The following is a 16,479-nucleotide window of genomic DNA, read 5'->3' as shown; positions in this document are numbered from 1 at the left end:
GACAGACTTTTTTTTCTTGGACTCCAAAATCGCTGCGGATGGTGACTGCAACCTTGAAAGTTTTAAAAGACACTTGCTCCTTGGAAGAAAAGCTATGAGAAACCTAGACAGTGTGTTAAAAAGTAGAGACATTACTTTGCCAACAAAGGTCTGTATAGTCCAAGCTGTGTTTTTTGCAGTAGTCACGTATGGATATGAGAGTTGGATCATAAGGCTGAGCGCCGAAGAACTGATGCTTTTGAACTGTGGTGCTGGAGAACACTCTTGAGAGTCCCTTGGATGGCAAGGGGATCAAACCGGTCAATTTTTAAGGAAATCAATCCTGAATATTCATTGAAAGGACTGGTGCTGAAGCTGAAACTCTAATACTTTGGCCACCTGATGTGAAAAACTGACTCAGTGGAAAAGACCCTGATGCTGGGAAAGATTGAAGGCAGGAGGAGAAGGGGATGACAGAGGATGAGATGCTTGGATGGCATCACCGACTCAATGGACATGAGTTTGAATAAGCTCCAGGAGATGGTGAAGGACAAGGAAGCCTGGTGTGCTGCAGTCCATGGGGTCACACAGAGTAGGACATGATTGAGTGACTGAACAATAACAACATGTTTTTCACAATAGAACAGATAGTTTCACCAAGTTTAAAAGAATCACTGAAATTGTTATGTTGTAATAATGCCAGGAGGAATGGATGGGTAGGGGAATAATTTAATAGCAAAATTAAATATGGAATACATTTTAGATTAGGCATGTATTAGATTGTATAACATTATTCCCCTACATAAAGCACTACTGTGGGTTTTTTTTTGTTTTATATCTTAGCATGTAAAATGTGTATGTGTACATGTTATGTATTATACACATTTAAAATCCTTGTGGTTTAGGAAAGTAAAAATATACTGAAGGTTAGAATAATGAGATATACTCACAGCCATACTCCTTTTCTGTGGAAATAAACTGGTGTGTTGTTTATAATATATATGAAGCACAACTTTGAAATAATGAGAGTAATTCCTGTAAGCCACAGAAGAAGATAAGTCTCTTTACCTTATAGTTTCACTTTATACAATGTATCCCATCAATGCCTCCAAAATAGAGAGTGAAATGCTCAAAATATCTTAACTTTTCTGGAAGAATTTTGAATTATTTTTTTGCTACCTACTTTTAGCATCATTATTTCCACATAGTAATTCCAACTTTAAGCTGTTAGCTGTGACATAGTTTCACCTTTCTTCTTGCAAGTTAAGTAGAACATCTGTAATAGAAACCTTTTAAATATAAACCATTGCAAGAATTTTGTGGTTAGAATAAGCAGAGAGTAGTTATTATGTGTTTAGTTGTAAAGAAATACTCATGACAGCAGGAATAATTACTCACATGATGAGAATATTTCACCAGGGATCTGTTTGATGCTGTTATGTGAATCTTTCAGACTTCTGCAGATCTGAGTGTTTTAGAGAGGGGCATTATTATAATTTCTGTTTCAAATACTTTTATTACTAAGAAAAATGGATGTTTTCTTTCTTAGTATGAATTTTAAATTTTAAATCTTATTTTCATTTATGTCTGCTCTTAACAGGTTTTATATTTCAAAAGGCGCTGTGGTAGATCAGTTGGGTGGTGATTTAAATTCAACTCCTCTTCACTGGGCCATCAGGTAAAGGTTTCTTTAAATACTGAAATTGCTGTTCAGAATCAAAACTGACTTACGTATTTTCTGAACATTAAAGACCAGCACTTTGCAATTTTCTGTGAAGATGGAAATGTTTGTGCTGTCCAGTAAAGTAGTGCCACTAGCCACACGTGAAATGTAAAGTATGGCTAATGCCACTAAGGAATTGAGTTTTTAATTTTAGTTAATTTTAGCTAATTTGCATTTAAATAACTATATATGGCTAGTAGTTCATATTGGAATTGCAGTTTCAAGACCACTTGAAAGACTTTCTTTTGTTTTTACTCCATTAAAAAAAAAATACAGTTTTAAAGAGTTTCCATAGATGATGTTTTTGTGTTTAATTGAGGGCCCAAGCTAAATCACAGTAAATATTTTTAATATTTGATCACATGGACAAATGTGGTAGTTTAGTGAGTGTAAACTCCATCAGTTCTTTTCCCTGGTATGTACTGGTATCTGAAGCTGAAGTTAGTAAGTGTCTATTTGGATACTTAGCAACTTCTTCATCTTTCATTTTAACTCCATGCTCTGTGATCGGTGGAATTGATACGAACCTGAAAGTGAAGTGGATAATTGTTCATTTAAGGCAAAGGGTTGAATCTTTTCTCTGGAGTTGAGAATTTTGAAGAATCTGGAATTAGCTCATCCCCTTAAGCTACAGTGCTTTACATAGAAATAAACCGTATTCAAAGAGAAATATTTAATTCCTAAGAACAGTATTATCACCTGTGGTCTGGGAATTGTTACCCTTCATTCAGCATACCTGTTTCATGATTATTTTTTGTTTTTAAAATAACAATGGCAAAGTCCAAATGATTTTTAATTTAATTTATTTTTAATTAATTTATTAATTTTTTTAGTTATGTAAAATTATTTATACATGGTAGTAGTCTTAATAAGGTAGATTGGTGAAAGGGAAATCGCTCAGTCGTGTCCAACTCTTTGCGACCCCGTGGACTGTAGCCTACCAGGCTCCTCTGTCCATGGGATTTTCCAGGCAGTAGTACTGGAGTGGATTGCCATTTCCTTCTCCAGGGGATCTTCCCAATCCAGGGATTGAACCCGAGTCTCCCGCATTGTAGATAGATGCTTTACCATCTGAGGCACCAGGGAAGTCCTTAAGGTAGACTGGGAGGTTATTATTAATAATCTTATTACCTGCACTCAAGAAGGACTGTCCAGATATTTCTAAGTTTCGAATGTGTACGTAAAAGATATTTAGAGAAGCTCCAGTGTTTTAAAAATCTGTGCACTATTAAGAAATACTCTTTATATCTAACCACAATCCCTTATGTCTTAGAAATATTAGTTTCTCCCTAAATTTTTCTCTTTTGCACTATAGAGTACAGTATAATTTTTCTTCTTTCTTTTTCCAGACAAGGGCATTTACCTATGGTCATATTATTACTGCAGTATGGTGCAGACCCCGCTCTCATTGATGGAGAGGGATTCTGCGGCATCCACCTGGCAGTGTTATTCCAGCACATGCCCATTATAGCATATCTCATCTCTAAAGGACAGGTATGTTTTGAGACGTATTTTGTATTGCAGCTGTTGTAAATCTGAAAGGACTCAGAGGATCATTAGTAATAGTCCTCATTTTTAAGGTATACAAATCATTTTACAGATACCTGAATGTTCAAATACTAGCCTCAGTAAGTCTAGCTATTGAATACTGCTTTTCCAGCTTCACTGGAGCAAAAAGAATAGGTCATTTAGCTCAGTAACATATAATAGTTGTTTCTGAAACTTGTAAGCTTATAATAGTTTTTCTTGTGATCCCAGTAATTTGCAGAGTTTTTCAAAAAATACGACTTTAAAGCCTGTATTTTTCTTTTGGTTGAATGTGGAAATGGTAGTCTGATCACTAAATTAACCCATCATTTGCTTTCATTATTTGAGGCCAAGTGGAGACCAGTTTGAATGCATGTTTCTTATTGTTCCCTGAAGTAATCCCATGGAAAATGACTTGCCTTAAGAGATATTCATTTATGGCACTGGTTAAATTATGGGTTGTTGGCAGTGGGAGTTTCACTGTCAGTTCTGCTTGCCTGGGATATGCTTTCTGGTAACAACTAGTTTATATATCAGTAGTTTTGTGTAGCAGGAATGGAAGCATGTTTGCACAAATGCTGTTGGAATGACTGTATTCTGTTTAAATAAGCACTTTCTGTTAGACTTAGCAATTCAAGTAGAATAATTATAACCTCTTGGTTCTCATTTTGGAAAACTATATGAAGAGTCATCTTTTCTACTTCACTGTGGGCTTCTTCCTCCAAGGCCTGTAAGAATATTCAGTCACTGACTTTTTTGGGGGGTTGGGGCCCCTTGGTTGAGGCATTATATACCTCAACTCTGGACCCATTTTTTTAAGTGGACCGTATATGTTCTTGGAGCTATGGTTTCCTTTTTATTTCCTGTGTTCTCAAAAATAGAAAAGAATTTTTCATGTTTTACTCTTTGAAACATAGTAAATCCAAAAATACAATATGCTTTGTATTCTTGCCTCAGAAGGTAGAATTCACTCTTACTGAAAGTGTTTAAGTAGAGACTGGATGATTTTGTCCAAGAAGTGATAGTTTGAATTAATGTGTCAGTTAAAGTCTAAACTAGATAACTTCTAAGGTCTATACTGTCTCATATTTGATGGTGATTATCAACATTTTTCTGTCCCTTAGTCATCTTCCACTCACAACATACAACATTTAAAATCATATATTCAGATTTTTCCCCTTAAAAATATTTTGTAGCAATCAGTGGATTTTTACCCTATGGATGTGAAACAGAACATTATTTTATTCAAATGATATTTGAATACTTGTAGACACACTATGGTGTGAATGTATTAAAGAGATACTTCTACTAAGAGAGGAAATGGAAACTTGACTGTGTTTACAGTTAGGCTGATCAACTCTTCTTTTTTAACAGAGTGTGAATACGATAGATGTAAACGGGCAGACACCTCTCATGTTATCAGCTAACAAAGTACTTGGGTAAGTAAGTTTAATTGAATTGCCTTATTCTGACTCTTGATTCCAGCAATTTAAGTGTCTTATTCAATGTGAGGTGACACAACATTCTGAAGAAAGTAAGATTTTCCGTCTCGTGACTGTGACATGAACTTTTAATGTAGTTGCAGTTAGAAAAGCAGCATTGAAATAAATTTTCTCTTTTCTGATAGCTTTGGGGAAAAGTTTGAAAGCTACTAATAAGAAAAAACTTTCCTTACAGAACACCTGGAGATTCCAAAGTGTAAACTTATTAACAGAATTTGCATTTCTTAGTTAACGTTTCTGAAGAATGGCTACAGGTTTAAATGCTCCCATAATTTGACATGTAGATGATAAATATGCATTTCAAAAAACAGTAAGTTTGAGGGTTCTCTGATATTGTAGCCATTCTTCAGAAACGTAAACTAAGAAATGCAAATTCTGTTAATAAGTATACGCTTACTACTTGTGATTATTGGCCACCATATTGTCCAACTTCTGTCATTCTTCTGCTCAAATACATGCTACACTTTGTCCTTTATCAGTTTTGTTACCAGTGTTGTACTTAGTTTCTGAGTCTGCTTTTACTTAGGATGTTGCTCCTAGGAACTGAGTTAGTTCTGATGCTATTTTCTTTTAGTTCCTAGAGTGATAGGGCTCAAATTTGGGGTAGAAGTTTGTCAAAAAGCATTTTGTCATCTTTGCTAGTAACTCTCAGGTCATGTATAATATTTAAAAATCTTGAATAGAATGAGTAAAATAGATTATTATTTTATTATAGGAATCTCTTGAGTAGTCATGAAAGAAGTAAAGGTGTTGAAGATGAAGTAAAAAATATTTCATTAAATTCTACTTTCAAGTCCATAACTTTCTATGATAAATAATTTAGGGCATTTTTATAACACCCTATGTAATAAGTGGTTGGAGGGAGAATGTGAAGTTAGCTTTTGGTTTATCTCCTCAAATATGATATTGTACGTTTAATTTTTTAATTGGATAAATAACATAGCATTTAGTGTTGGCCAAAGTAAAGAAAAAAAAAAGTTAACCATTAGATCAGCAGCATGAAAACAAAAATTTGAAAAACAAAAGCAATTATTCCATTGTATTGATGTTAAAATTACATTATGTAGCAGACAATTAATACATTTCTCTTGGGGCAGCAACTTGGGCCTCACCAGTATTGGCACCTGGAATAAAACTCTGCACAGAGAAGTTCTGCAGTTTTCAGAATACTTACTGATTGGTTCATTGATACATTATCAAACAGGTTCATTATTTACATTTACCCTTCAAATCATTCTAATAAATGTTGTTTCGGTGTTTTATTGTTTTGAGACAGGCCAGAACCAACCGGATTTCTTTTAAAGTTTAATCCTTCTCTCAATATAGTTGATAAAATACATCAAAACACTCCACTTCACTGGGCAGTTGCAGCAGGAAATGTTAGTGCTGTTGATAAGCTCTTGGAAGCTGGTTCTAGCCTGGATGTCCGAAATGTTAAGGTATGGCCAGGTGTTTATCTCTCTTAGTTTATTATGTCTTCAGTTACCACAAGATACATAGAAACAATAATAGTTGGCTACCCTTGGAATAAATACACTGAATCTATGATTCTTGTGAGTTTGTGAAACTTGTTTAGCTTTGGGACTTGCCTGGTGGCTCAGTGGCTAAGATTCCACGCTCCCAATGCAGGGAGCCTGGGTTCAATCCCTGGTCAGGGAACTAGGCCCCACATACCCCAAGAGTTCACATACCACAGTTATAAAAGATCCTCCATGTGCAACTCAAGATCGCATGTGCCGCAACCAAGATGTGGCTCAGCCAAATAAATAAATATTTAAAAAAAAGTTTAGTACCTATGCTGTATCAAAAATAAAATTGAACTTTTTCTTTCTTTTTTAGGGAGAAACCCCTCTTGACATGGCCCTGCAAAACAAAAATCGGCTCATTATTCACATGCTAAAAATGGAGGCCAAAACTCGAGCCAACAAAAATTTCAGACTTTGGAGATGGCTGCAGAAATGCGAGGTATTTTCATGCAGGGCCTGTCCTGTGGGCTCTAAGAACTGTTTTGTCCATCTGTTTTTGTGTTTGAAGGCATCAGGGAAAACCAAGGAGTTGGCCTACTGCTGCATTGTATCTGCCAATTATATCTTTCCCATATACCCTGTAACCCAGAGTTGGAAATTTGGCACTTTTAATGGCATTCTGTTGTTGGTTCTCAGCTAGATGGCTCAACAGCTCCATGTTACCTTTTGAATACCGTAGCATAGTTCCATGTTTATTTCATGAGTGAATTGAAACACAAATAGTTTAGATTCTTAGAGATGCAAAAGGAAAAATCCTTGTTGCAAGGAATTTTATAGGAGTTATTCTTAAAGAACTTGTTCCTATTAAAATTTTTTTCAAAGGGGAAATCATAACATTCAAAACGTTTTCTTAGAATCAGGAGGAATTAAACTTAAAAAATGACAGTGTTGCAAGCTTCAGGCATATGATGTCACTTCATAAAATTAAAAGCACCCAGAATTTTGAGAGATGAAACCCAACCTTTATTATTCTTTTTTTTAACTTGGCAGTTCTTCTAAGTGGTTGTCTTCTAAAGTTAAAAGTGAGCAACAACAACAAAAAAGTGAATGGAATGATAGAAAAATTAGATTAGAATGGTCACCTTGCTATTATGTCCAGCAAAATCTAAGTTGTAATAGAGAATGTATTATTAAAATGGATATTGGATTGATTTTACTGTTTAACATCTTCACATACGATAGCGTTGTCTTCAGAACGTATAGAATACCTTCAGGTTCTAGATTAACAGGCATGAGATTTCTTTGCAGAGGATCCTCACGAATACTACACCAATTTTGCAAGGGAGAAAACAGAAATAACAGTTACTCCTGGTCTCCTTTGCCATCTCCTCTGCTCCCTCCCCTGCTTTATTAATAGAGTGTCCCAGGGTTTTGTCCTGGGACCTCTTTTCTGTCTAGTCATTCCTTTGGTGGTTTCATGTGCTCCCATGGCTTTAAATGCTGTCTTTGTGTTGACAACACCCAAATGTATCTCTAGTTCAGACCTATCCAGTTACCTACTTGATTTATCCATTCACCATCCAAAAGGCATCGTCAGTATAACATCTAAAACTGAGCTTCTTATCTCTCCTCCCCACTGCCCCCAACTATTCTGTCCAGAGCTTCCCAATCTCAGTAGGTGGCAACTTACTCTCCAGTGACCTTTGCCTCTTTGTCATATCGCGTATCCAGTCCATCAGAAAAACATATCGGCTAGCTCTGCCCTCAGTGTATATCCAGCATCTGACCCTTCTCACCACTTTACCATGAAATTTTGGTCCAGCAAAATGAATTCCTGCAGCTCTCTGACATTTTCCTGCCTCTACTCACCTCTAGTCTCATCTCAGTAGAGCAGTCAGATGAATCTTACAATGTAAGTCAAATCCTATCATTTATCTGCTCAGAATCCTGTGATGTTTCCCCCTTTCTCCCAGAATAAAAGCCAAAAACCTTAGAACAGACAAACGTACTAAGTGAATTTTAGAGAAAGCTTCCATTCAGCTTTCTCTATACTCTAAAATTCTCTTAGTATGTTGGTCTGTCTGTCTTCCCCTGCTAGAATTTAGGCTCCATGAGAGAAAGACTTTAAATTCATTGATGTGTTCCCAAGTGCCTAGAACAGTGCCTAGCATATGATGTACACTGGAATATTTGTTGAGCAAGGAAATAATGTGGCTCATCCGTGAGTGTTGTATCTGCAATTAAAATTGTGAGATTCACATTTAATTATTATTTCTGTTCTGAGATTATATAGCATGTAGATTCTAAGTTTACCTTTAAAAAAACAACCCTAGACTTGCTCATTTTGTGTTATCATGCAAATTAGAATTGGAAGCATATTAAAGACTTCCTATCATTTGAAATTGACTTCCCTGATAGCATCTGCCTGCAATGTGGGAGACCTGGGTTCAGTCCCTGGGTCGGGAAGATCCCCTGGAGAAAGAAATGGCAACCTACTCCAGTATTCTTGCCTGGAGAATCCCATGGACGGAAGAGCCTGGTGGGCTACAGTCCACGGTGTTGCAAAGAATCGGACAATCATTTGAAATTAGCCATCCTCAGAATGTGGTTTAGAGGAGTAAAGATTGTAGAAGATCAGTTCAGTTCAGTTCAGTCGCTCAGTCGTGTCCGACTCTTTGCAACCCCATGAATCGCAGCATGCCAGGCCTCCCTGTCCATCACCAACTCCCGGAGTTCACTCAGATTCACGTCCATCGAGTCAGTGCTGCCATCCAGCCATCTCATCCTCTGTCGTCCCCTTCTCCTCCTGCCCCCAATCCCTCCCAGCATCAGAGTCTTTTCCAATGAGTCAACTCTTCGCATGAGGTGGCCAAAGTACTGGAGTTTCAGCTTTAGCATCCTTCCTTCCAAAGAAATCCCAGGGCTGATCTCCTTTAGAATGGACTGGTTGGATCTCCTTGCAGTCCAACGGACTCTCAAGAGTCTTCTCCAACACCACAGTTCAAAAGCATCAATTCTTCGGTGCTCAGCCTTCTTCACAGTCCAACTCTCACATCCATACAAAGGTCATGCATACTGGAGTTAAGGGACCACATTGCATGTGGCATCCAGCTTTAATACAGACAGCCACAGTGTTGCTTCCTTCTTTTAACTTTGTGGAATAAACTCCTATTATTAGCATCCAAGGATGTGTTTCAGACTTTGGCCTCCATGTGACATGTGACACTCAGAACTACTCTCTTCTTGCAAGTCCCTTCCCTGGCTTGACTGGAACACTGCTTCTGGTCCTCATCCTGCCTTTCTGGTCATACCGGTCACACTTCCTTACTTGCCTTTTGGGACTTAGCTTTTTTCCCCTTGAGTGTTCCTGTTGGCGAAGCTTCTGCCCTATTCACCTGCACACAGTCCTCAGGATGCTTTTCATTCTTGTCTTTCCAGTCGGTGTACTAATTAAAGACTAAGTTTTGACCTGTATGGTAGATCTGCTTTTCTGACTGAGTCCTGGCTATCTCCTAGATGTCTGTAATTCCACATGCCCTAAATGAAAGTCATCTTTTCTGCAGACTTGTTCCTTCTGACCTTCTTTATTAGGGCATGGCACCATGCAGTGCCCATATTGGAACTCTTGTACTTTCTTTGTTGAAGCTTGGGTATATTGATTTTTTGTGTGGTCTTTTTGTCCTGCTTTATGCCTTCTGACATATAATACTGTTTGAAAGAAATTATTTTTTTAAATGTCAGCTATCACTAACACGTTTCTAGAAGATCAACATTTCTTGGAGTGGAAGATAGCAAAACTAAATATGTTTAAGCAACATGTTATTAATGCAAGATTTAAAAGATTACTTTCAGGATTTGTAATTTCTTAAAGTTCAGATTTATCTATCAGCAATTTTGAAGGGAAACTGTTGTGCTGTTGTATTAACTTACTATATATTTAGGAAATAGTTTTACTTTTGAACTAGCTATTATTAGATGCTTAGGAGGTAAAATCCATTAAGTTCTAAAATTCTGAATCTCTTAATAGGTCTTCCTGCTGCTACTACTTTCTGTGATTACCATGTGGGCTATTGGATACATATTGGACTTCGATTCAGATTCTTGGCTTTTAAAAGGATTTCTTTTAATAATATTGTTTTTTCTGATGTCTTTGTTTCCAAGGTATGTATTAGTCTTTGCAAAGCTGGTTATTGCATTTCCAATTTGAGTACTCTTTTTTTTACTGTTATTAGCTGGAGCCACAGATTTTTATTGAGCTATGAATGTTACTTATCACATAGAATGATCCTCAAGGTGGGAGGGCAGGGCTTTGGTGGTATATGATTTGACTGAAAGCAAATTAGTCAATCCAATAATTTAATTACCTTGACAATTGGTAGAAAATAAATATCCTAGCTCACTTTTTTATCCTGGGTCAGTTTTTGAATTGTTAATGAATAATGAGAAGATTTTTGTAACTATTTTGCATCTTGAAGCATTTTTGCCCATTTTTCGGAAATTGATTTTTTCTATTCTAAATCTAAATTCATTTTAAGCTAGTTTTTAGCTCATAATGTTTTTTAGGTAAGAAACAACCTAAGTAAATCATAGGAAGTTATAAAATAGTAACTGTGGTATAGTTCTATTTTTAATAAAATATTCATACATTATATATATATACACACAGACATATATTTACATATTTATATGTAATACATATACATATATATGTGTATATATTGTATACAATGTATATTGTATATATGTATACAATTTACATATATACATTATATATGTGTGTGTATACACACACACACACACACGTAGTCACTAGTTAAGAGTCAGATTGCCTGGGTTCAAGTCACGCTTTATCACATGACAGTCTGACCTTGAGCAAGTTGGTTTACCTCTCTGTGACTCGATTTCTTCATCTCTAAGATGAGGATGATATTTATGACAATGCCTGCCTTGTGGTTAGTACAAATATAATGGTTAAAACCATGACTGATGCCCAGTACTCAGTAATCAGTACCCAGCGTTGCTTTCGTCTTCCTTTCCCAGAAGAGCGGCATCCAGTTTCTACATGAATAATGGGTCCCATCCTCGGATCACTGGCCCCCGCTGTTCTTTGCTGCCCCTCACCCCCAACACCCAGCGCCCTCCCAGGCCCTCCCTGTCCTGTCCCCCTTGGTCTGCTCGCACCCTCTCCTCCGCTGGCTCCTTAGGCCAGGCTGCCTCACTGATCTCCTGACTCCAGCTGTTACCCCGCTGTAGTTCCTCCTCACTCAGCAATCAAGGGTGGGCTTTAAAAAAGCAAGCCAGTTTCTGTCTTCTCTCCCTGCATAGAGCCCTCCCGTGGCTTCTCCTTGTGCTCAGAATGATGTCCAGACTCCTTGCCAGTGAGGTGCTATGTAATCACCCCTTCCCCTCTGGCATTACCTCTTACTTTCACTGCCCTGCAGCCTTCTTTCTGTTTCTAGAACATATGACGCTCATACCCATCTGGGGCCTTGGCTCTTGCTTGTGTGTCTGTCTGTACCGTGTTGTTATGGAGCGGGAGACGTCTCATGGACCTCAGTTCCCTGCATCCCCTCCTCAGCCAAGCCATGTCTGACTGGCTCTGCTGTATCCTCCCCTTGTATTTGCTTCATGGCACTTAATTACTGTTTCCTGGAATGTAAGGCCCGTACAAGCAGGGCACGTGTCTCTCCTGTCAAATGTTTTCAGTCATGAAGGAAAGGAAAATGTAACAGTGATGATCTGTAAGAGAGAATCTAAAAGAAAGTGCGTGTTGCTGTCTTCAGGGTGTGATTATGAGTGTTCCTGTGTCCTTTGTCTGCTTACCAGCATTTTGTGGAATAAGCATGAGTTGCTTTTGTTATTTAAAAAAAAAAAGCATTAGTGGAATATTACCACTTAGTCATTCAAGAGCAGGACAGTAGGCTGGAAATGAATTTAAAAGCTCAAATTTCTGAAAAATAGTAAAATGCCTGAAATTGCCTGCTATGCAGAAAATTTGTAAATTAGAGATATTCGTTCATTTTCTGCTAATTGGATTGACTTGGTTTTCAAATAAATTTTAAGCCAAATTGCAATCACTTTTTTTCTTTTTTCCAGAGAGAAAGCAAAGGCTGGCACAATATCTACTCACCTAGGATAGGGGCATTTGAGATTTTGTTTTAATAGAAACTCATGTTATAAAAAATTTATATGGAAATTTGTGAGTTGAGGGCTTCATATGCTAGGCTTAGCATATGGACGCTGTTCAAATGGGAGACAAATGCATATGGTAGCTTTGTCCATACTCCAGTCCTCTCCAGTACTCTTGCCTGGAGAATCCCAGGTACGGGGGAGCCTGGTGGGCTGCCGTCTGTGGGGTCGCACAGAGTCAAACACAACTAAAGCAACTTAGCAGCAGCAGCAGCAGCAGTGGCTTTGTCCATTCTACTTTTATTTCTTCCACTCTTCAGAGTCCCAGTTTCACGGAGTAAGCAGCTATGAACTTCCACTATTACTAGGCTCCACAGGAGGTTGTTTGTTGATCCAGGCTGCTATGTGATACCTGTCAGGAGTAGACAGGTCGTAGTAGCAGGCTGTTACAAATAAGAGAGTTCACTGCACCACTTAATTAGGTCAAACAAATTTTGCTGCAGACAAGCCATGCCATGAAGGTTATGTGGGCTCCAGCTGGCCTATTCTGCAACATATTGGGGGCCTGAGGTTTGGGATCTTTATACTTGTTGCCAAGTGTTATTTCATCATAGTTGTGCTTAGGATCTTGACAGCTTTTTAAAACCCTTTAATATGTGTGTCCAATCGTTGTTGTTTTATGATATGACTTTAAAAATAGATCTAGGTAAACTATATTCATGCATGATTTATTGTATTGAGTATTTAATGTAAGAGATTTTTTTTTTCTTTTGAAACTATAATAGTAAACATTTGAGTAAGTTTTATGTGGACTTCCATGTTGCTTGTGATCCAAGCAAGATGGCTGGGGTTTGATGACGAGAGCCACCCATAACCTGTATGTATCTTTTTATGTTACGTGTCTGCTTCACAAGCTGATTGTAGGATAAAAATGCTCAAGGTTGTGTGCCTCTGTGTGTTTCAAAAATACACTGCTATCTTCGCATTTAGCTTGTTAAATGTGAAGATGACTCTCCAGGGATTTAAACTTTTGCATTTTGGAAATATAACGTGTATTTGAAAATACAACATGCCCAAAATACAAATATGTGTTTCAATAGAAATAAAAAAGATTAATTGAAAATATAATGTTATTGGGAGTGAAATAACGTGTAGGTTCGTCACAGGAACTTACTTTGAGAGTCTCAGTGTTTCAGTTTTCCCACACGTACAATGAAGCGATGCTGGTGCCTAGCTCTTACCACATGGAAGGTGGCACGTAGCACTTGGTGAAAGCTGCTGCTGTTATCTGAGGTCTTCTTTATTTTCACTGTTGTTGTTATTTAAGGGAATTTAGAACTAAGATGAATATGATAACGCTCAGAATCACTAATACCTTATGTTTATACTTTTTTTCTTTTAGGTTCTTGCTCGGGTACAAGAGCCTTATATACTTACCAACAGTCTTTCTGCTGAGCTCCATTTTTTGGATGTTTATGACTTGGTTCATCTTATTCTTTCCTGATATCCTTCACGTTTACATTTAAATGCATATCTCATTTAGCTTTTAAAAATGACTAAAATTTAGATACTAGATGAGATCCAGGGAATGCAAATCAAATTTATATTAATTTAATGGTCCTGATTGACGGTGTTTAATGTTGGAAATCTACTGAATTCTGGACGTGATCTCAGGGTACACTATGGAAACAGCAGGTGTTTAATATTAATTACACATAGGAAGGAAACAGTTTAACAATATATTAAAACAGTAAATGAACTGTGAATTATTTAGATCCATAAAAATTACTGTGTTGCCTTGAGGTTCTCTTTAAGGTCAGATGGTTCTTTTAACTTGGTCAGCAGTTATAGTGATTAATAAATCTGGATGCCAAGATTACCTGTACAGGTGAAATACTGAAGGAAATGTGTCCTCTTCAGCAGTAGTCAGTGCAGTGTTATCATCCAAGGCAGTGATTTTCAGTGCACAGTAAAAAGAAATTTGCGTTGCCACCCAAAATATATGTGAGACAAAAGCACATCCTAATATGTGCTTTACTCTAACATTTTTGTTTTTTATTCTATTTCCTTTTTAAAAAATGTAAGTCATAGGCCACTTAAATCTTTCATGACCTACTAGTGGATGGCAACTTGTAGTTTAAAAAAACAACTCATCCAAGGGATTGGTTTATTACTTGAGGAGCAGGGCCCAGGCCAAATCCAGTCACCTGAAAGTGAGGATAGGGGTTACTTCTTAGTTTATGGCTATTTATAGCTCCCATTAGGAAGGATGTGTTTTCTCCAGTTTTCAGAGTTCCCACCTCTTTCCAGGCTCCTTTCTCTCCCTCAAAGAGCCCTAGGAAACCATTAAAAGCCTTGCTTTCCTTACAGGGCAGGAGAATGGATGTGGTGGATAGACATGTACCTTTAAGCATATTCCTTTAACTCTCTGTTATTTCTCATTCTGGGAGTGATACGCTTTTAAAGAAAGAATACTGCTTATAAGAGAGATGCGTTCACTCAGTTTATTGTTTCATCGGAATAAATGTAAAGTGAGAGAGGCATATGAATTCTGAGTGCATTTATCACCCTTCATTATAGCATGTTTTTACTTTAGTGATGCTCTTTATTTCTGAGCGTCATCTCCAGTACTTTTCAGATTCCTTTAAATAAATGGCACAGTATACCATGGGGGTCATTTTGACTTTTCAAAAGATTTTATTGCATTAACTTTCATCTCAGTTATTGATTTGAGGGCAGCTTTTTAAGCACTGGCCTTATGGCCACCACTTAATAAAGGCTTGGATGATATTATGTGATACAAAAATACTTTATCACTTATAGAAGTCCCAAGGCTAGTAAATGTTTTGGTAATTGACGTAGTACTGAAAGGGCTGACTGATATTTTATTTACCATTTCATACACAGTGGAGTAAACATAGTTTTAAAATTGTGTTTCTTGATGACTTTTTAAAATGTGGGTAACTCATGCTCTTTTAGATTTTGCACCAAAAAAGTGTGGTAGTTTTTACATTGGATTATTTCAAATTTTCAGTGTCCATATTAACAAAAATGTTACTCCACCATAGTTTGAAAACCTCGATTACAGAAGTATTTAGTTAGTATTCAGCTGAGTTTACTGCTGTTCAATATTTGTGAAGATGTCATAATATGAGAAGGACTGATTTGATTTCCATAGCTGGACAGAATCTTAAAAGATGTTGGAGTTGACAGGAAGGTCTTTTACTGACATGTACAGCATGAAACCAGTTCTAATAAGCACCCAGGCTGCTGCTGGTGGGTCCAGGTCAGTCAGTAGGTGGCGCAATCAGATCAGTGTTTTCCAAGCTGAGTGCTAAATGTTATCTGTGTGCACTGAGGTGCTGCCCTGGAAAGACCCATCCTGAGGGTGTAGACTAGTTATGTTGCCGTGTCTGGATTGCATGGGGCCTCTACTCCCACAGCCGCTTTGCCCATCACGGGAAGAGGGCCTGGGAACATTGTGGAAGGAATGTGGTCTTTGGAATCAGACAGAATGAATTGGAGTTCTGGCTTTTTTTTTTTTTTTTTCTTACTAGTTGTTATGTGAAGTGAAGTGAAAGTTGTTCAGTTGTGTCCAACTCTTTGGGACTCCATAGACTGTAGCCCACCAGGCTCCTCTGTCCATGAAATTCTCCAGGCCAGAATACTGAAAGGTGTTGCCAGTCCTTTCTCCAGGGGATCTTCCCAAGCCAGGGATCGAACCCAGGTCTCCCACATTGCAGGCGGATTCTTTACCTGCTGAGCCACGGTACCATTGGGCAAATAATTTCACTGAGTATCAGTTTTCCTAAATTAGGAATAACAGTACCAAGTTCATCAGGTGCCTGCAAGTATTACTATGTTAGGATGTCTGTAAAATGCTGACCATAGTCCCCATTCTGTAAATAATACCTATTATTTTATTATTATCAATTACTCTTATGAACAAAATCTGTGTGGAAGGTTATATGTTGGAATTTTAAGAGCAGCTCTAGGTTAGCTCTTGAGATGAACACTTTCTTTTAGTGCCTTTTGTGTGTACAGCAAGTGATATGTGGCTTTTATGAGGCAGGTTTGAGAGAAGGAGAGAAGGCCTTACTGATGAGCTTGGAAGTAAGATTAAGATTCAGCAAAGAGATGGTGAACAACTGAA

General features: G+C 37.6%; 1 protein-coding gene across 3 annotated transcripts in view; it reads left to right on the top strand.

The window, feature by feature from the left end:
- Window positions 1–16,479, top strand: part of ZDHHC13 (zinc finger DHHC-type containing 13) — a 52,224-nt gene that overhangs the window by 18,927 nt on the left and 16,818 nt on the right. For all 3 annotated transcript variants that reach the window (XM_018043479.1, XM_018043478.1, XM_018043477.1), the window contains exons 4-10: window positions 1,580–1,657; window positions 3,052–3,196; window positions 4,604–4,668; window positions 6,008–6,170; window positions 6,571–6,696; window positions 10,225–10,358; window positions 13,729–13,829. In XM_018043479.1, coding sequence (XP_017898968.1) covers window positions 3,068–3,196; window positions 4,604–4,668; window positions 6,008–6,170; window positions 6,571–6,696; window positions 10,225–10,358; window positions 13,729–13,829 — 718 coding nt within the window. In that variant the 5' untranslated portion in view covers window positions 1,580–1,657; window positions 3,052–3,067. The remainder of the gene's footprint in view (window positions 1–1,579; window positions 1,658–3,051; window positions 3,197–4,603; window positions 4,669–6,007; window positions 6,171–6,570; window positions 6,697–10,224; window positions 10,359–13,728; window positions 13,830–16,479) is intronic.

This window comes from Capra hircus, chromosome 29 (assembly GCF_001704415.2).
Source record: "Capra hircus breed San Clemente chromosome 29, ASM170441v1, whole genome shotgun sequence".
Taxonomy (NCBI): domain Eukaryota; kingdom Metazoa; phylum Chordata; class Mammalia; order Artiodactyla; family Bovidae; genus Capra; species Capra hircus.
This window is presented reverse-complemented; position numbering and strand designations above follow the sequence as displayed.